This window comes from Leucopleurus acutus (genome assembly GCF_964270905.1).
Source record: "Leucopleurus acutus genome assembly, chromosome: 16".
Taxonomy (NCBI): domain Eukaryota; kingdom Metazoa; phylum Chordata; class Mammalia; order Artiodactyla; family Delphinidae; genus Leucopleurus; species Leucopleurus acutus.
This window is the reverse complement of record NC_139158.1, coordinates 13,854,130-13,876,598: the sequence shown is the minus strand read 5'-3', so window position 1 is coordinate 13,876,598 and position 22,469 is coordinate 13,854,130. Positions and strand designations below refer to the sequence as shown.

Genomic DNA, 22,469 nt, shown 5'->3' with positions numbered 1-22,469 from the left:
CCTGTTTGCCTTATACCTTGGTTTTCTAGGACCTGGCACCTAGAAGGGTGTCTGACACACAGTCGGTGCCCGAGAAATATTTGTAAGGTTGAGTTAAATTGAACAATGCAAAGATGAACGTAGCTTTGATGATTCCTAAGACCCCAGGGAGGGGAGGGGGTGTGAGCCATGCCTGAGAGGCCCTCTCCTCGCCATTCAGTTTGCTTCTGGTTTATTTCTGGAACTTGCTCTTCTGGCCTCCATATCAGTGCTAAATCCACAAAATGATCTTGTTTTCTCAGAACCTGATTTTTCTCTGATCTCAGGATATTCAGCTTAAGAGCAGTGTGACAATGAAAAATTAATTGTATTGATTATTACCATGCTCACAGATACATTCCACTCAGTTTGCTGCTTGCAGATCCATGCAGTATTGCCTTACGTGCCAAATGGTGCGATGCCTATTTTATGCCTTGGGCTATTTCCCTGAGAAGGTGCTTGTTGCCATGTGAGAAACGACTCCTTCTGGGGAGAAGCACCAGGTTTGCCCCCAGGATGCTGGCTAGTCAGCTGGACTGTGGGAGATGGTCCATCTCCTCTTAGGAGGAACTACCCAGCATCCTGCCCTGGAAGCAGTCCTGGTCTGGACTCAGGAGGGTGGGTCTCTCCCCTCTCATCCCTCCTCCTCCCATGTTAGGGGAGCCCCTTTCCCTTCTCTGAGCCTCGGTTTCCTCATCTCAGCCATGAGTGTGGGTGTTTCCTGGGCACCTCCTTTGGGCCTGGTCCCATGCTGAGTGTGAGATCCACTCCTGCGATTACCCTGCAGGTCTTTTTCAGGCAATATCTGAATCGTCTCCTCTTCCTTGAAGCCTCCCTTTGTAATCACCTGGATCTTGAACTTCGGCATAGCTAGATGAAAGGTACATCTCAGAGGAGATTGGGTTTCTGTGCATAAAAATGATGCAAAATGGAGGACCCTGATAACTGATACTGCCTTTTTGGAGAGTGTGATATTGTATAAGAAATACATATGGGGCTTCCCTGGTGGCGCAGTGGTTGAGAGTCCGCCTGCCGATGCAGGGGACACGGGTTCGTGCCCCGGTCTGGGAAGATCCCACATGCCACGGAGTGGCTGGGCCCATGAGCCATGGCCGCTGAGCCTGCGCGTCCGGAGCCTGTGCTCCGCAACGGGAGAGGCCACAACAGTGAGAGGCCCGCGTACCGCAAAAAAAAAAAAAAAAAAAAAAGAAATATATATGGTTGGTCTTCTTCCCTGGTTCCTGCCCCAAACTTCTGAAACCCTAGGAACCTCTGGAGTGACAAGAGTGTCTTTTGTATGCTAATGAGATGACTGGTGGCTGGTGTCCTTAGATAGCTTTAGGATGGGGGCTGGTGGCCAGAAAGACCAAAGCATGATTAGAAGGTTGGAACTTTTAGCCCCATCCAGTGACTTCCAGGGAGAGGAGAGGGGCTGGAGATTGAGTTCTGTTGTCAATAGCCAATGATTCAAACAACCAGGCTTACATAATGGAACCTCCATTAAAAACCCTAAATGATGGGGTTTGGAGAGCTTCCAGATTGGTGAATACAAGGAGGTGCTGGGAGGGTGGTGCCCAGAAAGAGTATGGAAGCTCTGTGCAAACCATACCCCCCCCCCCCCCATACCTGGCCCTATGCATTTCCTCCATTCGGCTGTTCCTGAGTTCTATCCTTTATAATAAACCAGTCAATGTAAGTAAAGAGCTTTCCTGAATTCTGTGAGCTATTCTAGCAAATTATGGAATCTGAAGAGGAGTTGTGGGAACCCTTGACTTTATAGCTGGTTGGTCACAAGTCCACGTGGCCTAGACTGGTGGCTGGCGTCTGAAGTGAGGACAGTTTTGTGGGACTTCCCCTTTGGGGTCTGCACTCACTCTGAGTAGTTAGTGTCAGAACTGGGTTAAATCACTGGACACCAGCTTATTGGCATCCAGAGAGCGGGAGAATTAGTTGGTGTGGGAAAAAAACCCCACACATTTGGTCTCAGAAGTGATGTGAGTAGAAACGGGTCATAGAGGACAACTTGGCAATATGTGTTAAGCACCGTAAAAAGAACTCCTGCCCTTCGACCCAATACTTGTGTTCCTAAGATATCATCTTAAGGAGATGATCATCAAAAGACATGAAAATTTATGTACAAAGATTTACATTGTGGTATTACTTAAAATCAGAACTGATCTAAATGTCCCACACTAGGAGTTCGGTGACATCAATTTGTCTGTCGTGATTTAATGAGATACTATGTAGCCATCAAAAATGATGTTTTAAAGCCTAGCTAACAATATGGAAGATTGAAATGATAGTGTGTTAAATGAAGAAAAAAATGATATAAAGCTATAGAGAGAGCATGAGCCCAGTTTAGGAATATCTGTACTTAAAAAAAGTTTGGAATAAAATGCCCTAATATGTTAACAATGGTTATTGCTGACCAGTGAATTATAGATAATTTTTTTCTTTATACATTTTGGGGGCATTTTTCATAAGAAGCATCAACTAATGTATAAACTGAAAAATGTAGCATTCCCCTGTAGGTCTAGCTCTGGTCTTTTGAGGGGGTTGTCCCCATTCCCAGAGGTCAAGTCCAGAACCTCTCAAGACAAAGAAAACTGCAGTCTTGATAGATGTCCTCTTCCTTTCTCTTTGCTCATCACCCTGTTTTTCAGTAGAGAGACCCTCCAGCGATATCACTCTCATCCATATTCAAATCATTTTAATGGTTCTCCTTTCAGCCCTATGGAGCGTTCACTGGGTGCCCGTGGCCCAGATGGGCTTTCATTGTGAGTTTCAGTTCTCATTTGCTTTGTTCTTTTGCTGTTGGGGAATTTTCCAATAGCTTTAACGGACCTGGTATGCTAAAATCAATTCAGCTTCATCTGTGGAGGTGTACACTTTGGGGACAGATAAACTCTGTTTTAGCTCCTAAACCCTGAGAAATGCCCCTGGCTTTCTGACCGCCTGGTGCCACCCTACGTTAGGAGAGAATGATTATTTTTCATGACCTGGGCTACCTCGTCCGTGTAATTTCTCTGCCTAATAAGTTACTGACATGCTTTTCTTTCTGAATGCTAGCTAGGGAAGGAGTTGGCGTTATTTTTGAATTCAAGGTATCATTTGAGGCAATAGGTAAGGAAAAAGGCCAGGAGCGTGGTGACACCAGAGATCCCAGTATGAACCTTGAATCACTGTCCCACCAGCCTTGAGCACGGGGGCCTTTGAATTATTTTTTCAACACGGCCTCTTGCCTGCCCCCAGGGTTAACAGGGACTCACGGTGAGCCTGGGGCCAGGGAACCTGCAGGAGCCCTGCTCAACCCTGGATTCTAACCGTAGATCACAGCTACTATTACGCTCTCGGGGAGGGACAGTCAGTTAGTGAGCATTTATTGCAATGGATGCAATCACATCTCAAATAGCAAATAACCTAGGAGTGAGGATCCTTTAACCCTTTTGAAAACGTACCAAGAAAAAAAAGCCAGGTTAGAAAGTGTATGATACAAAGCAGCATCGTAACCCCAACGTCGCCCCCATCTGTGTGGCCACAGCTCTATTAAATGCGGGACACTTCCGGGTTCCCGCTGCATCCCTGCCTTCTCCCATCAGATTTCCCTCCTCCTTCAGGGCCCCACCTCCCTTGCTGTCTGAGCTCTCACCTCTGTGTTCCCTAATTACTGAAACCAATTAGTTGTATTTGCAGACCAATAGATTATAATTAAATTGGAACTCATTCACACTAAAACCCACACCGGGATTGAACCAGCATCTTGTATGCAATTATGGTCATTCTATTCCCATTTTCCAACCTCATCGTATTTTCAGTATCACTGTCTTCAAAGGCTAGTCGTGTATTTCCATGTATTCACCAGGCCTGACTGCTTGGGTATCTCTCAGAGCCCTGGACTCCGCGTGGCCAAAATACCACGTCCCCTCCCTCCCTCCCTGAAATCATATGCTTCTTTCTGAATTTGCTCTCAGTTAATATCGTCACTGCTCACCCCATCAGGCAAACTAGAAACCTCAGCATCATCCTCAAATCGTCCCGCCCCTAAACCCGGGACACCCGAGCCCTGGACCGCTCAGAAGTCTCTTGGTCCCCCTCCCAGCAGCTCCAGAGGTAGCTCTGGGCCCCTCATCTTCCCTTCGTCTCCAGGTGAGGGCTCTGCTTCTCATCCCTTGTCACTCTAGTCTTCACCACCCTGATGCCAGAGCCCTCAGTTTAGGAACCCATCTGATCCTTTCTCTCTCTCTCTCTTTTTGAAAAATTTAAAACCATTAAGGGCCCCCTGTGGCCTACAGCAGGGGTTCACAAACTTTAAAAGGCCAAAGTATAACTATTTTAGGCTTGGTGAGCCAAACTGTCCCCGTCACAATGACTCAGTTCTTATTGTGTGGTCCAAGAGCAGCTGAAAATGGGCAACCATTTGTCAGTGAATGGGCATGGCTGTGTTCCAATAAAACTTTATCGACACACAAGGTGGTGGGCCAGATTTGGCCACAGACCGTCGTTTGCCAACACCTGGCCTGCAGGTTAAAGCTCAGGTGGCTTCGAAGTCTCTTTCAATCTTGCCCTAGCACACTTCTCCACCCTCATCTCTCGATGTTTCTACACCCACCATGCAGCCAATGCGTTCAACACGCACATCTTCGTGCACTTTCTCCACTCAGCCTCCTTTCCCTTCTCTCCGAGGCCTTAAGATTCAAAAGATCCAAGTGTAACCCTTTCACAGAACTGTGTCTTTGTCCTGAGGAAGGACTTCCATGAGATTTGCGTAGACTTGTATTATTGGGCTTGTTGTTCTCTGTTATGAATATCTGGTCACCCCTCTGTCTCTCCAACTGGAGTGTAAACTTCTCAGAGCCTGGAAAGTTTTTCTGGCTACCTTTCTATCTTAGCATCGCATCTGGCATATAATAACTAAGCAGCAACTCTTCAGTGAGTGAATGGCTGTATTAATCAGCTCTACGTATTCATTTTTTGTCTTTCATAGAGAAGGAGGAAACTTTTCTAAATCTTTTGTCATTAGCTCAGCCCCCATTCTATTATTTCTCCAGACTTGTATCTTATATTTTCTGGTGCGTTTGTGTTGGTATTTAATAATTGCCTGGCCCAGCCTTGCTGAGCTGCATCTCTCTCCAGTTTTGCAGTTTCGCAATGGCATTTATCAACAGAAGGCATCTTGTTCATTCATAAAGCCCTCACATTTTGTGGTTAAAATCCCATATGCTTCCCAAACATACCTTTTTGTGGAGAATAAACAGATTTCACAGCTTGCGGGGATTGAGATAGGAAAAATTGTTCTTCGTTACTAATTTGAGTTTGCCAGTTGGCACAATGAATTTCAGCTGATTCTTCAGAGCTCGAACATTAGCCAATGAATATTGACTCTGCCCGGTGTCTGGGTTTCATCTGATACACACTCTGCTGGGATGGCCTGATTAATGAGTCTGTTCTGCATGATCGCCGCACCTCTGCCATCGCTCCTGCCTGAATTGGCTATGACATAGGGAGCATCACAGAACCAAAGCATGGTTCTCAGAGGGCACTGGGTCCAGATGCAGGGGGTACCAGTGGTGGCTGCAGGTATTTTCAAGAAAATAGACTTGCTGGCATAATGAGCAGTACATCTTTGTTCTCTAAAACAGGATCATTTCTATCCCAGGCCTTGCTTTGCTCCAGGACATCAACCTCACTCCAGGGAGGAGAGGCCCAGGTGCCTGTGGGAATGTAGACTTTGCTTCTGGGAGATTCCACAGGCAGAGAGTGGATTCCTTTTTTTCAGAAGATGTGTCTTACCGTGTTTCCTTTCATGTTCCGCACCGTGACAGTTGGACAGCCTCCATGAGCATCATGGATGCCCCTCTGTGGTCCACGAAGTCACCTTGGAGAGGGCAGAACCGGCCGTGCTGGTTCCTGGTGTGCACATGCTTCGTGAGGCTGAGATTGAATCAAAGACCGAAAGCACGGCATGCTTATGTAACTCCGAAGCACAAGGGACTTTCACCTAAAGAGGGTATACATTCCAGTGGAAAGCACACCACGTTACTGAGTTGTTCCCAAAAACTTGATCTGTGGTCTCCACTTCCCGAGGATGGGGAAAGTGGCCAGAGCCCCTTCGTGCTGTGCCCAGGCTGCCTGTAGCCAGAGGCCGAGGGATCCGGCCTGCTCCCATGTCTCTGCTGTTCTGTGGGCATATTTCTCACACCCTGTTCTGCTATTAAAAGTAAAATGAGGCACACGTCACATATCTCAGACTGCAAGACCCATTTCCTTCTAATAAGCGTCTTGTTTCCTGGGCTTTCCTTACCCTGGAAAGATGAAATCTCTAGAGGCTCCCATTATGGATTTCCAGTTTTGTACTTTTTTTCCCCTCCTCTCTGCTACTTTGAAAGAAAACGAAGTTAGTGAGCTCTGTCTGCCTCTGCAGTTACAGACACACAGACCCTCCCCCCCACACACACACCACACACACAGGAGCAGATATTCTTTTTCTTTTTTTTAAATAATTTACTGCTAGTTTCTTTTTTTTTTAAGAGTTATCAATTTTACTGATTTTTTTTTTCCAGAGCTCCAGCTTTTTTTTCTGGCCGTGCTGTACGGCATATGGGATCTTAGTTCCCCGACCAGGGATCGAACCCACGCCCCCTGCACTGGAAGTGTGGAGTCTTAACCACTGGACTGCCAGGGAAGTCCCCCTGGGAGCAGATATTCTTTGTAAACAGAGAAGAGTGGCTTTGTCCCACTTACTTGGGGGCCATAGAAAACAGAACTCAGAGCTGAGATGTACCTGCCCCATCCTGTCCTCCAGGGCCAGCCTAGAGACTGCAGACAGGTAAACCATGGGGGTTTGAGGCCTCAAGGGAGCATGTTCCTTCAAGCAGGGCAGTTCTTGGAAGACCCCTGTGTGAGGTCTGATTTACTAAATCCAGTAGCCCAGGGGTGAGGCAACCCTAGGCATAACCCAGGCAGCAAGGTGAGGGTCGGGAGGCATACCCACCAAGGCCCTCATTTCCAGGTCAAGTTCTCAAACATCCCCAACCAGCCCTCTCTGGAGTGACCAGTGTAAGGATACAGGCTCTTTCGCCACTAAGATCTAGGGCATGCAGGGGACCACAGGAGTGAGGCCAGGCCCTGTCAACAGAAGGGGACCATCCTTCGGAGTGATACCATCAGCCCAGAGAGTTCAGGATTGAGTCAGAGGAATGGGAAGAGGAGATGGTACTTCAGGAGAGAAGTGGTCCAGAGAACAAGGGACAGGGCTCAGCCTGAAGCGGACCACCAGGCCGGCCCACCTGGGACTCCAGCCTCTTCTGGGACCCCAGGCAGGGCCCTTGTCATCATCTGACATTTTCTACTGTTGCACGGTTTGTGTCAGCCCTGATGTACAAAACCCTATCATAGAGGCTGGAAGGAGATCCAACCCAACCCAGTTTTCAGATGGGGACATTGAGGCTGAGGGAGAGGCCTGCCCTGGTCACAGGGCAGAGCTAGATGGACTTCCTTGTAGGCTGACTCCCGTCTCAGGAGACCTCCCTCTGTATCCTCCTGCCCTTGGCGTCGAGACTTGGGCTGAGTGAGGCGTGGTCTCTGCCCCAGTGTCCTTGAGCACTGTGTGACGTGATCTCAAGCTGAGCCGTGGCTCTAAGCTCTTTTAGGGCCACCTGGCACCTGGTAGGAAAACATATGGCTGCTTTAGGTAATACTGGGCATGTTGCATTGATGAGAAAATTCTCAAAATGCAGACAAACCTCTTAATTCAGAATTTGGAAAGGGCTAAAATGTTTTCTATATCATCAATGGGAAAAAGAGGGGTGTTCGAACAGCAGATCAATAGGGTGTGAAGGAGAACACAGGCTTCCTGTTCTTCTCTTAAACACTCTAACGATGTCCACAGATCCTTAGAAAGGGGCTTAAAGGACCTTAAGGATTCTCTTGGCCAACCCAGCTCATTTACACATGAACAACCGAGGCCTCATTATTTGGCTGCAGACCTAATGAGCTAACACGCCTGGCTGGGAGCCCGGGGTCTTGACTCCCAGGCTGCTTCCCTCTGCCGGAGCACACATTTATTCACGTAGCGCATTCAGAGCGCTGAATTAGTACCGATAATGAATCTGCTGCTAATATCTGATCCTTATTTGTTCAGACCCATCGTCCATTGAACAGCTGTCCGTCTAGCGCCTCCTTCAGGGCGTAGGTGGGAACATACCGCCGTGAATGAAATGTATGAGGAGCTCGCAGCTCCGAGAAGCCGTGATTTCTGCACCATGATTTCATCCTATTTCTAGTTGGCACGTGCGAGGTGTCACGTGGGAGGAGTAAATGACCTGCTGAACAGTCGGCAGTGAGGGAACTTGGCTGTGGTGAGCAAAGGTGTTTTTGTGAAATATGCTGCCCTCATCTTGGTCTCGGAGGACCGATATGATTTGGGCAGGTAAAGAGGATTGCAAGGTATTTCAGGCGGAAGCACTTGATGGTAGAGTGTAGAGGGCTGAAAAACAACCCCCAAAGGTATCGGATTCCCATCCCTGGAACTTGTAAATGTCACCTTGGAAAAAGGGTCTTTGCAGATGTCTTTAAATGAAGGATCCTGGGATGGGGAGATTATCCTGGATTATACGGTGGTCCCTAAATGCAATCACAAGTGTCCTTGTAAGTGGGAGGCAGAGGGACATCACAGACAGAAGACGAGAAGGTGATGTGATCACAGAGCAGCTAGCTCTTGGAGTGAGGCGGCCACTAGCCAAGGAAGTAAGCTTGTAGGAAGAGGCAGGAAAAGAATCTTCCTTGGCTCCTCTGGAGGAGTGCGGGTCTGTCCCCACCTTGATTTTGCCCAGTGATACTGATTGGAGAGTTTTGGCCTCCAGACCGTGAGAGAATAACTTTCTATTATTTAAGCCACCACGTTTGTATGATTGATTACAGCAGCCCCAGGAAATTAATACAAATAGGAAAGGGAAAGCCTACTCGGGTAAGGGTTCAATGTGTTTGCTGGGAGGATAGTCAGATATTTAGAGAAGTGGTAACTACAGTTGACCCTTCATGGATGCTGAACCCATGGATTCGAGGGCCGGCTGCCCTGCCGATACCAAGGGACGACTGTAAAGGGTTAGGGCCAGCATCTTGCATTAGTTTGAAGAGTTCCTGCAAATTTCTGCCTGGATCTTATCTTCCCACCTGGAGTGAGGGGCTCTGGAGGGGAGCCACGATGTCCGGCAGATTTCTCTGCAGTCCTAACTCCCGTGCTCCTTAGCTATAGGCAGCCGCTGCTTGTTGAATGGCCTGATGAATGCTGGCGGCTGCCGTAGCTGGGCTCACACTGGGTTTATTGATGACAAATCAAAGCTGTCTGGAGCTCAGAGACAATTGATGTACCTCTCATCCGCAGACTGTGATCTCCAATCGAATTCCCATGAGCTACCTCGCAGGGGTGTGATGTGTTAGGACATGCTCAGCCAACCCAGGATGAACAGGCGGCAGCGGCAGAGGTGGGGCTCTGGAGGGAGGCACTCTGGGTGGAAAGCAGAGCAACTCTGGTTGGGGTGAGAGGATGGGAGTTTCCCTGCTGGGTGAAATGGCCTTCTTGCTGGCAGAGTCAAATTCTCTGCCAGCCCCAGAGAATGTGATTAAAGATGGCTCTGGGGCTCTTAATGACACTCTTATTGATCTGAGGTTGTTTATGGCCATAAAACAGCTGTAAATTAGAGGAATGAAATAAAACCAGCAGGATACTTAACTCCTGTCCTCCTAGGAGGTTGAGAAAGCTTTCGGCACAGCTCCTGCGGCAGCAGGGAGCTGAAATGTAAGTCTGCAAAGGGGAATCTCATTCTCCTTTCCTCCTGACAGTCCAAGCTAGTAGCTGTCTTCTCACCGCTGAAACCTAATCGTCATCCCTGTTGGGAAAGTGTCGGCTAACACAATTCCCAGCTGGGACCACCGTTTAATTGTTTACCGGCTTCTGTGTGTTAGATGCTCAGGGCCAGTTATCTCCTCCTTCCAAAGCTGTTCTTCTGTTTTTATCCCCCTTCCCTCCCTTTCCTTTACTCCCATCTCCTTTTCTCTCCCTCTTTTTTTTCTTCCTTTCTTTTGTTCCTCTTTTGGCCACCCTTTTTATCAGATTAAAGGGTTTTGACACATCACTATTTGTAAAGCAGCTAGAAGTTTCCAACAATCGCCAACCATTTCAATGCAGTAGACCACACCTTGTGACATTGGACTTTCTTTGCTTTCCCCTTGTAGAGATCCGAGAGGCCTTTCGGGTTCTGGACCGAGACGGCAATGGCTTCATCTCCAAGCAGGAGCTGGGAATGGCCATGCGCTCGTTGGGGTACATGCCGAGTGAGGTGGAACTGGCCATCATAATGCAGCGCCTGGACATGGACGGTGAGACCCGGGCCTGCAGCGTCCCCCCACTGGGATGAGCCTGGACTCATCAGGGAGATCTTGGGTTTAAGGGCCCTTGCACTTGGAGGCGAAAGACTTTGATTCATGTCTTGGTTTACCTTTGAGGAGTGGAAACGTGAACTAGCTCAGGGTTTTTCAAACCACATTCCGTAGACCTCTAGGGGTCCGCAGAAGTGGTTCTGGGGCCTCTAGAGGGAGCAGGGTGAGGAAGGGGGCCTGGCTGGTGGAGCACTGAGAAGGGTTTTGTTTTGCTTTCAGAACAGCTTTGTTGAGAAAGAATTCACACACCATGAAATTCACCCACGTAACTTATACAATTCAATGGCTTTGAGTGTATTCACAGATTTGGGCAACCAATGGCATAGTCAATTTTAGAACATTTTCACCATCCAAAAAGAAACCCTGTACCTCTTATTCATCACCTCCCCATCCCTCTATCCTCCACCAAGTCCTAGGCAACCACTCATCTGCTTTCTGTCTCTATGGACTGACCTCTTCTGGCTGTTTCATATACATGGAATCATGTAATACACAGTCCTTCGTGACGGGCTTCTTTCCCTTAGCGTAATATTTGCAGGGTTCATCCGTATTGTAGCACGTATCGCTACTTCGTTGCTTTTTATGGCCAAATCATATTCCATCATTTGGCTATAACCGTTCTTTTCTCTGTCTTACGTACTGGGTTTCTACATACAAACACATTGAGGAAAAGGGTCTCACTGTATTTAAACAGTTCTGAAAAATGACGGCATTTGATGATCCTTAAGATTCTTTCCTGCTCTAAAACCGGCTGTGACCCTCCTGCCTTGGCCGAAGGTCCAGGAAGGAGCCTTCTTATTTTGTTGTTTTCAACACACACTCTCCCCCTCTGAAAAGCAGCTTGATTCCAGGTGTAAAGGTTCAGAGTGGTGGGCTTTGGGGACTCAGGTATACTCATGAAGTAGAGACCAAGTAGAAGGAAACATAGGAGGGGGGCAGGATGTCTTTGGGAGAGATAGATGAAGACCCTGGTAGGGAGATGTTTGCTTGGCCTGCAGACTAATTGCAAGAACGTGGCCGTGTCCTCTTATCCTGCTGGATTTGTTGGAAGGATGATAGTAAGTGTGACCGTATGGTGAATGGACCCCAGTGCCAACCACCAAGTGCAGCTGTGGGCATGTATTTGCTGGTTCAGGAAAGAGAGATTTTATCAGCGATGTTCAGTTGTATGTGGAGTGCCAACCCTGTCCTTACAGCCTCGACGGATTGTGGCTCACTGGGTCTTTGCAGGCCTGAGTCGACCTTGCTTTGTGTGTAGAGGTATTTCTGACAACCTGGGGCAAAGCACATGTTGTATATGTCCATGAATTCCCATCATCACTTCAGAGATACATTTCCAGAAAAAAGAAAAAAAAGAGTTTCTTCCTTAAAAGAAACTCTCCCACAACTTGTAAAATAAAACATGGTCGACTGGACTAAAAGCAAATGGAATTAGCAACGTTTAGTCAAAATGATCTGGGGCTGTCGTGGGAGAGTCACTCCTCTGAGATTTAAGGGTCTTCGTCCAAGTCCATCCTTGTTCTTTGTATATTCATTCATCAGACCCTGGCTCATGGGGAATTGTTACATTTTTTTTCAAATCCTCCCTGATTCCACCGGGACTTGGGAGTCCCCAGGGGATCTCGTGTTGATGGTGCTGTTCAACGGGCCCGTCAGGACTCAGGCATCCATATATAGGGGTTACAGTTTAAGAGACTTCAGGTTTCACCAGTTTATTTGCAACATCATACTTAGCGACCAGTGCCGAGGGTGGACCTTCCTAGCAAAGCGTGTAGAGAATTGCTATTAGTTCCTTTAACAGAAGCCAAAGTCATTGGCCTTTTTCATGGTGAGCCCATCAGGTGAAAACACTGCTATTTACCTTTTTAAAAAAATTTTCTTTTTATTTATTTATTTTTTGGCTGCATCGGGTCTTTGTTGCTGTGCTCAGGCTTTCTCTAATTGGGGCCACTCTTCGTTGCGGTGCGCGGGCTTCTCATTGTGGTGGCTTCTCTTGTTGCAGAGCACGGGCTGTAGGCACGCAGGCTCAGTAGTTGTGGCTCGCGGGCTCTAGAGCTCAGGCTCAGTAGTTGTGGCGCACGAGCTTAGCTGCTCTGCGGCATGTGGGGTCTTCCCGGACCAGGGTTCAAACCCACAGCTTCCTCAAAGTTTTGTTGCCTCCAAAAGAGTCAGCGTACAACAAATGCAAACAATGTAGCAGAGTAGGCAAAAAGAATTGCTTTTGCAACATATCAAGTGCTTAAGTGTGAAAAGAGCTGAGGGAAAAAAAGTGCCCAAGCTGAGGCTGAGGTGTGTGTTTTTACATGTTTTGCAAATGATGCTGGTAAGTAAAATTTCTGGGGTCCTGAGTTCTGGATATGGATGGATTGTCTGTTTTTCAATGTCCTTCTCTTAATGGGGCCTTTTGAGCTGTTCTTTTAAAAAAAAAAAAAAAGTCAGGTTCTAATTATATCCTTCCTCCGCAGCTTCTGTAACTGGGGATTCTCTGCAGAGATTTGGCCCTACCTAATTAAGCTTCTCTTTGGCGTGAAACTTGTAGAATGGCAGAGGTTTTTATGGCGAAATGCCACACACACACACAAGCGTTTGGGCCAGAACTTAGGATTCTTTGCTGTAAGATGACCACGCCTCCTGGCCCGCAGATCCTGGTCCTGGTATCCGGGGGCGGCAGGAAGATGGCGGTGCCTGCCTGCATCCCAGCTGGCTGTGATTAGCAGCAGGTCTGGCCCACATACTGATCTTTTCTTTCTGGGGTCCCTGTTGGTTTGCCCGACGGTGAGGTCATAGCTTCGGCACGAGGCCCAGATGGAATTAGCCTGAGTCTGTGCAACCTTAGTCTCTCCATGAGGCTTTCATTAGGTGGTTCCTTGGGAGTGGGGTGCCTTGCCGGCTCTGCGTGTAACAGTAACCTCCCTGGATTAGGGAGCTCAGTGGGGTTTCCTGGACACAGAGCCAGCAGGAGCCTGACGGTACCAGTGTGTGTGGAGCTGGTTTTCCAGAGGGTGGCATGGAAGACAGGCAGTAGGGTCTGGAATTGCTCACCTGGCCGTGGCCCATTTGCCTTCAGTGCTGGGAATGAGCTGTGTGTGTGCACCGCCTAGGCCAAACTACTCCAAGTTAGATAAACAGAAAACCCAAACTTCTGCCCAATGCGCAGTGCTTGCTTTATGGCCCATGACTGCAAATGTCCTTTCAGCCTCTGCAGCTGATACGACTTTTGTCCTGACACCAGTTGGGGACCAAGATTCACTTTTCCTGGATGCTTTATGCCAGGATCTCACCTTCAGCCCAGTTTCTGGAAGCCTGCAGTCCTCTCAGTCAGGCTCCTGGAGGCATTTAACCCCAGTGCCCTAAGGCACTCCTGGCATTGGGAAATCAATTTCTCTCCAATGCATCACAGTACCAGTTATGTACCATCCTTGGAGGAATTGATCAAATAGTCACCCCCCCGCCACCGAAACTATCTACAAAGCTTAAATCTTTTATATTAGAAACAGGTTGAGAAAGAGACTGTGGGCTCTGCCATGCCCCCTCTGCTCCCATCAGCTCTGTGGCTCCCATGATAGCTCCTGGGGCCCCTCAGAGCTTCCTGTACTGTTCACTGGGGGATAAGGGCTTGGTATCTTCAAGACCAAAGGGATATTTTTGACTCTTTTCTACATTTTAATGGTTTCACAAACCACACCACTGTGGCCATCTGGAGTGAATCCAGCCAGCTTTGCAAGTAATTTCCTGAAACCATCAAACCATCAAACTAGGAGATGCTTTCAGCAGCCAATGGCCTCTGCATGGGTCCCACTCACATTTCTTAACGCAGCCCTCTCCTTTCCAAGCTGCCCTCACCTCTCGTTCACTCAAGGAACAAAACAAATGCAGCCCTTGCCCTCTGCATCCTTGATTTCCCTTCTACCCCTCAGAGATGCAGAATCTCGTGAAATTCCAGTGAATTTGGGGTTTTGAAATGAATTCTTATCTCTCAACAGGTTTGTAGGGCTTTTGTTTTTTTTTTGGTTTTTTTTTTTTTTTTTAAGGTTCACCACTGTCTGGATGGTGAGTATGATTCAGCTTAGTTCCATTTAAAAAGGATTTATCTGGTGTCCATTATGTGTGGATTTGCTTAATTTTATGGTTGGCAAGATGCACTTTCAGTTCATTTTGAGGCAAACCACTAGCTGCAAAGAACGAAATTATGGCCAGAGTCACATGAAAAAGTTAGCAGTGTCTCTGTTTTTAGCCTGTGTATTGATCCTTTGCTGGTTAGTCATATAATTATGACTTTGCTGTTTTTATTTGTGATCTTCTAGAAGACAGAAAAGTATAAACTTAATTCCAAGTACAGCTCACCTCCACTTCACATTCAAACACTAATTTCGATGCTCTGAAACTGGCCTAGGTCTATTGTGTGAGCTCAGATACACACTTCTATTATTTATTTATTTATTTATTTAGAAGTACAGTTGATTTACAAGGTCATGTTATTTTCAGGTGTACAGCAATGTGATTCAGTTATGCATATATACACAGACACACACACACACTTTTCAGGATTCTTTTCCATTATAGGTTATAACAGATATTGAGTATAGTTCCCTGTGCTATGCAGTAGGTCCTTGTTGCTTATCTATTTTGTGTATAGTACTATGTATATGTTAATCCCAAACTCCTAATTTATCTCTACCCTTCCTTTCCCCTTTGGTAACCGTAAGTTTGTTTTCTAAGTCTGTGAGTCTATTTCTGTTTTGTAAATAATTTCATTTGTATCATTTTTTTAGATTCTTCCTGTAAGTGACATTATATGATATTTGTCTTTCTCTGACTTACTTCACTTAGTATGACAATCTCTAGGTCCATCCATGTTGCTGCAAATGGCATTACTTGATTCTTTTTTATGGCTGAGTAGTATTCTATTGTCTATATACACTTTTTTTCTGTATGTGAGGGAAGATGCTCACCCACAGACTCTGTGAAGTGGGACCATCTGATGGAAGCAGCTGGGGCTTTTTAGCGTTAAGCACAGGTTCCTGAACTTGAGTGCACATCAAAGAAAAAGAAAAAAAAAAAGAGGAAACGTGCTAAACAAACAGACCAGTAGAGTCAAAAACCCCAGGGTGGGGCACAGGAACCTGCATCCTTTAACAAGGCTGAGCAAGAAGGTCTGAGGAGGAATAAATGCCTGAAAAGCAAATAAGCGTTTTTTTTCCGCTGGGGATTTGATGAAGAAAGAACAGTCTGTGGTCAGTCAGTCCTGCCTAAAAGCTGGAGGCCCTCCCAGTGCTTGCACATGCTGGGGCCTTGGCTTCCTCCCTCCTCCAGCTGTGGCCCAGGGGCTTGCAGAATTGCCATCACCTGGGAGCTTGCTTAAAATGCTGACTCTCAGGCCCGCCCCAGGCCTGCTGATTCAGAGCCTGCATTTTACCAAGACTCATGTGCACAGTCAAGTTTGAGAGGTATTAGTCTAGGGCACACCATCAGAAACAGGAAGCAAACCCAAATGTGTTTCCTCATTTGAGGATGTCTCCCATGCAGTTGCAGCCCTTCCCTAATCTCCTGCCAGTACCTCGAGGCAAAGATTTGTAACTAAAAGCTGGAAGTAATTCACAAAGCCAAAGTTTTGGTGAAGGTCAATCAGGAAAATCTCTCTCCATCTGTTTGCATTTGTGAATAAGCATGATTGGCATCAAACTATTTCATAATTCATTCTATGTTAGGGAATTATTGCTGCATGTATTTCGACCTTATTATGGTAAGTCTTCACTGGGTAATGATAATGATAACTAATACTTATGTAATGCTTGCCATGCTCCCAGTAATAACTTTGAGTATGATAGTACTGTCTAACACATCAGAGTCTTCACCATGAGCTGCTGTTCTAGCGCTTTACTTATTAACTTATTTAGTCCTCATAACAGCCATAGGTACTAATATGATCCTCATTTTATACATGAGAATAATGAAAGACCGAAGTTTCAAGTTACTTGCCCATGTCACGCTACTAGTAAGAGCCCTACGCATTTAAGATCTTAACCACATATCTTGTAGATACGTTGTTATTCTTTTTGTGATTTAATGGACGTAGATCACTCAGGGTGACAACGGGACATTGAAGCAGTGACTTAACAGGGCACAGGCACACGTGCATACACGTACCAGAGTCATGATGTCACGTAGATATTTCATACCTATATGTGAGTGTTTTGGTTATCAATTACCATTCCAGATAGTCTCCTGCTGTCAACTTTGGTTGGATGATAAACTCCAGCTACTCTCCAGGTTATCCTTGAATGAGTCAAGCCCGACCCTAAAGCAGAATTTGTGAAATGAAGATGTGTGAGCTACTGGATTTCTTGCGGCTTTAGCGAGGGGTGTCCTTTAGGGCCTTTGGGGATATATAATGATAGTGGATGTTTGCGGAAAATCCACTCCGACTTTCCTATTAGCCTGGGCAGCTCCTGACAGGAAGGGTCTGCCATCTCAATTATACTGACAGTTGCTCACACTGAACCCAAGTTTCTGCTAAAGACCAAACTGTTCAAGCCACTTCCAGCTACTCAGTCCAGCATACTAAAAACAGTATTTCTGGCCCTTAGGCTCATTTCATTAAGAGCACCCTCAACCAATATTATATTCTGTCTCCCTTGTTTTAACACCCTGGAACCCATTGCTACACCTCTCCCCCCAGTTTACAATGAGATAGATTAGCAACATCTTGTGACTGTGTTCTTCTCCCATCAGCAGACTTGGAACTTCTCCTGGGGTGTGCTGGTCTGATTCTAGTCATGGGTTTAGTGGCAGTGAAACTTGGTAGAAGTAGATCTTGAACATGGGCATCTCTGTTCAAGGCAACTGCCTCATCTATGTTTATTTCCAGTCTTCAGGGTCACCAGGCTCTTCAAGCTGATCTTGTCTGACCTAAGGGACGTATCAGAGAGGACACCAAGGAGACTTGGCTATTCAATTTTCTGAATCCACACAGAGGTCCCCACTCTAAGTCTCAGGTCCCACTTCTTTCCAACCAGTGCCCTAAATTTCACATAAGAGACTTGATGAGTCTGTGACTTCAACTTAATAATTCTTTTGACCACCCAATTAAATTTGGAGTCTTCCCTTCAGTTGTAAGAAATAAGTGATTATCTGGGGCTACCCTAGAAGTACTCTGGTTGTCGGACCGTAACCTGAGCTGAGAGTTTCAAGACCTGAGCTTGTTAGAAGCAGCCTTGTTGTCATAATTGCTATTGTAAAAGTCAAACATAGTAGCTACATGAGTCTTCAAAAGCCTTGCTTCAATAATTATTTTATCTCAAGAAACCACAGATGACATTTAGTTAATTATGATGCCAGGCATGCCGTAGGTAACAGTATGCCATTTTTCATTAGCAAGGAGGTCAGCACTTCATTTAAGATCATAGATCAGCAGGCCAATCTCAGAATCCCACTTGAGTAGTTTGTTTTCTCCTGGTACCACATACTGTGTCATCGAGAAAACAGAAGTCATCCTGGATTCCTGGGAGGGAGAGTATTTTGTGAAATGTAAGAACCTGCTGAAATTCTTCATACATAAATAATATTTCTCTTAGGCAGAATTTACCAAAAGGAATATATGAAAATGCCCATCTCAGAACACCCAGACCAGTATCGAGTATTATTTAACAAATCATTACTAATATGATTGGTGAAAAACGGGGACTTAGTTTTTACTCATAAGTGAGATGATATATTTTTCATATGTTGATTGGTTATCTATTTTTTTTCCTTTTTGCAGATTGTCTTTTTTTTTTTTTTTGGTCTGTTTCAGTAAGGACAGGCTAAATTATGCTATAGTGATAAATAATCCCCCCAAATGTCAGTGGCTTAATACTACAAAGTAAAACGTCTCACCCAGGCTATATGTCCATTGGGGGCTGGTTGGGAGTTTCCTCTTAGTCATCCTCACTCAGGAATCCTGGCAGAGGGAGACTTCTGTCTGTACTTCCATGATAGCTGTGGCAAGGGAAAGAGACTGAGTGAAGCACTTGGTGATTCTTAAAGTTTTTGTCGCTTCTCTTCTCATCTGATTGGATAGAGCAAGTCATGTGGCTGTGCCTCATATCAAGGGCTGTTGGGAAGTTGAATCTGACTCCATGACCACAAGGGTATGAACGGGAAATGTTTGAAAAACACTAATGATGACTTATGGATTTTAGGCTTTTTCTTTTTTCATTAGAATGTTACATTCATTGCAAAATTTTATTTCAGGAAAAATTTTTAGAAATACTATGAATAGGGGCAAAAATGATTATTACACATGATTTTACACATTCCTTTAGACTTGATCAAGTACATAAAACTAAGTAACAGAATTTGAATGACATTGAATGTGCATGTATATGAGTGTGTGTGAGTGTGTGTGTGTGTGTGTAATATAAATTTTGTTCCTTTGAAAAGAGAATACTCTTCTTTCGAAGTGATTCTGGAGTGTTAGCAAACATGACTGTGTATTAGGCCACAAAGACAACCTAATTAAATTCCAAAGGACAACTATTACAGGCACATTCTTTGACTACAATGCAGTAAACCAGAAATTAATAACAAACTTTTGAATAAGAATCCCACCCGCTTGGAAATGTGAAAATGAAAAACCAAAAATCTTTCAATTTAATTAACAGATCAAAGAGCTGATTCTTTGGGGAAAAAAATGCAATAAATTGACAAATAAAGCATATTTATTTAAGAATTAAAGAGAGTTATCACTAAACTAAACTAGAAATGAAAAAATATGGAAGAGTTTTAAAAAGAATGCTTGATACAATTTTATGTGAATACATTTGAACATCTACATGAAATGGAGATTTTTGGAAAAATATAAGTAATTGAAACTGATTCAAGCTGAAATAAGTAGTCTAAGTCAGAAGTTGCATACTTGCAGCCTACCAGCCAAATTCAGCTCTTAGCCATGTTTTATTTGTCTCACATATCATTTTATAAAGCAGAAAATCTCATATTAAAAATCTGCATTTTTCCCTCTTAAAATATGGGAGAATTTGACAAGTCTGGACCTGCATTCCTTCACTGCAATAATTTGGTGGAGTTGAGTAGCTATCCTCTCTAGGCAGGGCAAATGCCATAGTCTCCACCAGTCCCTATTGTCTTACACCTGCCTGTTCTCTTTTGATGGACTAGCTTAGGCCCTATGGACATGGGAGTTTGTGACTCTGCCTAAATCGACCAGTGAGTGATGAGGGCCTCTTTCACTGCTGAAGCAATTTTTCATTTCCTTTAGTTTTAATTATAAGGTGTTTTTGTTTTGATTTTCTGTTTTGGTTTATGTATTGCTTATTTTTTGTCATTTCTAGCAACTTCAGTAGATTACTTATTTTAATTTAATTCCTCGTTATTTAATAATTAAGGCAACTAGGACAATAAATTTGCCACTGAGAAGACTTTGGTAATCTCTCCAAAATTTTGATAGATAGTTTTGTTTCATTCTTCTCTATATAATATTTTATTATAGTTTTTACTTCCCTCTGCTCCCCTACAATTTTTTTAGGGAAGTGTTTTGTAGTTTCCAAGTCACTGGGATTCTAAATTTCTAGTTTACATTTAAATTTTCTATTTTCGTTGCCCATTGGAAAATAAATATGACCTGCTATTTGCTAGGATTTTCTTTGCAAGCAAGAATAAGATGAACTTTTATGAAGGTATTTCCTCTATGGTATAGGCTTTTACATATGCATAGAAGTTATCTTCATATTACGTATATCCCTTCCACCTGTATTTTTGGTTATTTTATCTGAGATAAATTACTGTGATGTGTCAAAGTCTCCCACTGCTGTTACCTTGCTTCCTCGGTGTACTTCCAACTGTTTTTATTTTAATTTTTAATGCACTGTCTGCCCTCATAGTGGATTTTACCTTTTATCAGTGTAAATGTTCTTGAAACACTTTTGAGTTATGCTTTTGCTTTCTGTTGATTTTTACCACATAACCTTTTTGCCTGTGTTTGCATAACATTTATTGTTATGTGTGGTCATTGGGGAACATTCACAATTATTCAGCTTCTTCCAGGAACACAGTGCACTGCACTCCTGCCCTTTCTGTGTGATTTTGTCAGGTGTATAAAGCAATTTGTGCCACTATGTTTTAATTTTTAATTATTCTGAGAGCCTTTTTATGGGCAAGCTTAACCTATCGTTTATTTCAGAATTTTTCAGTTGGGTCTTAATTCTGTTATTTTGTTTTATGCTGGTTTCCACGTGTACCTAAGGTATTTAATTTGTCTTCTTTCTTGACTACAGTGGGTTTTTTTTGTTTTTTAATACAACGGATTTTTTTTTGGCCATGTCATGTGGCTTGCAGGATCTCAGTTCCCCAACCAGGGATCCGACCTGGGCCATGGCAGTGAAAGCCTGGAATCCTAACCACTAGGCCACTAGGGAACTCCCACAGTGGGTTTTTTAAATTGAAATATAATTGACATATAACTTTATATGAGTTTCAGGTGTACAACATAATGATTTGATATTTATTTATGTTGCAAAATGATCAACACAATAAGCCTAGTTAACATCCGTCACCGTACATAGTTACATAAGTTTTTTTCTCTTGATGAGAACTTTTAAGATCTATTCTCTTAGCAACTTTCAATTATGCAATACAGAATTATTGTTAACAGTAGTCACCATGCTGTACATTACATTCCCATGACTTATTTATTTTATAATTGGAAGTTTGTACCTTTTGTCCACCTTCACCCATTTCACCCACCCTCCACCCCCTACCTCTGGCAACCACCCATCTGTTCTCCGAATTAATGAGCTTGAATTTTTTTTTTTAAGATTCCGTATATAAATGAGATCATGTGGTATTTGTCTTTCTCTGACTTATTTCGCTGATACCCTCAAGTTCCATCCATATTGTCACAAATGGCAACTTTCCTCTTTTTTTATGGCGAAATGATATTGCTCTGTGTGTGTGTGTGTGTGTGTGTGTGTGTGTGTGTGTGTGTGTGTGCTGCGTCCTCTTGCTCCATTCATCCATCAGTGGACACTTATTTTGTTTCTGTATCTTGTCTATTGTAAGCAGTGCTGCAGTAGACAAGGGGGTGCAGGTATCTCTTTGAGTTCGTGTTTTCATTTTCTTCAGGTAAGTACTCAGAAGTGGAATTGCTGGATCATATGGAATTTCTGTTTTTAATTTTTTGAGGAACTTCTATACTGTTTTCCAGAGTGGCTGCACCAGTTTGCATTACCACCAGCAGTGCACAAAGGTTCTCTTTGCTCCACATCCGCATTCACACTTGTTATTTCTTGTCTTTTTTTTGCGGTACACGGGCCTCTCAGTGTTGTGGCCTCTCCCGTTGCGGAGCACAGGCTCCGGACGCGCAGGCCCAGCGGCCATGGCTCACGGGCCCAGCCGCTCCGCGGCATGTGGGATCTTCCCGGACCGGGGCACGAACCCGTGTTCCCTGCATCGGCAGGCGGACTCTCAACCACTGCGCCACCAGGGCAGCCCTTCTTGTCTTTTTGATAATAGCCATTTAGCAGGCATGAAGTAGTATCTCATTATGGTTTCAGTTTGCATTTTCCTGATGATTACCTTTCCATGTACCTGTTGGCCATCTGCATGTCTTCTTTGGAAAGATGTCTCTGCAGATCCTTTGTCCATTTTTAAATCGGATTTTTTTTCGCTATTGACTTTTATCAGTTCTTTATATATTTTGGAAATTAACCCATTATTAGCTATATTATTTGAAAATAAATTTTCCCATTCAGTAGGTTGCCTTTTCATTTTGTTGATGATTTCCTTTGCTGTATGGAAAGGGTGTTTTGTTTTGTTTTGTTTTTTTAGTATTACCCTCTCAGTTGTTTGGAAGTTAGATATCTTACTTTCAATTTTTCTAGTAATGGCCACAAAGTTTTTGCGAATTTAACTCCTAACATCAGCTACAGATTAATATACTTGCTTTTGTGGAAGATGAGAAGTTAACTGTCTCCCCCTTTTCTCTTTTCTATTCTTTGTTAATTTCAATATATGGCTGT

The 22,469-nt window shown here is 44.5% G+C and overlaps 1 protein-coding gene across 3 annotated transcripts in view; it reads left to right on the top strand.

The window, feature by feature from the left end:
* CALN1 (calneuron 1) overlaps positions 1 to 22,469 on the top strand; it is a 481,970-nt gene that overhangs the window by 249,054 nt on the left and 210,447 nt on the right. For all 3 annotated transcript variants that reach the window (XM_082857506.1, XM_082857508.1, XM_082857507.1), the window contains one exon: positions 10,252 to 10,395. In XM_082857506.1, coding sequence (XP_082713632.1) covers positions 10,252 to 10,395 — 144 coding nt within the window. The remainder of the gene's footprint in view (positions 1 to 10,251; positions 10,396 to 22,469) is intronic.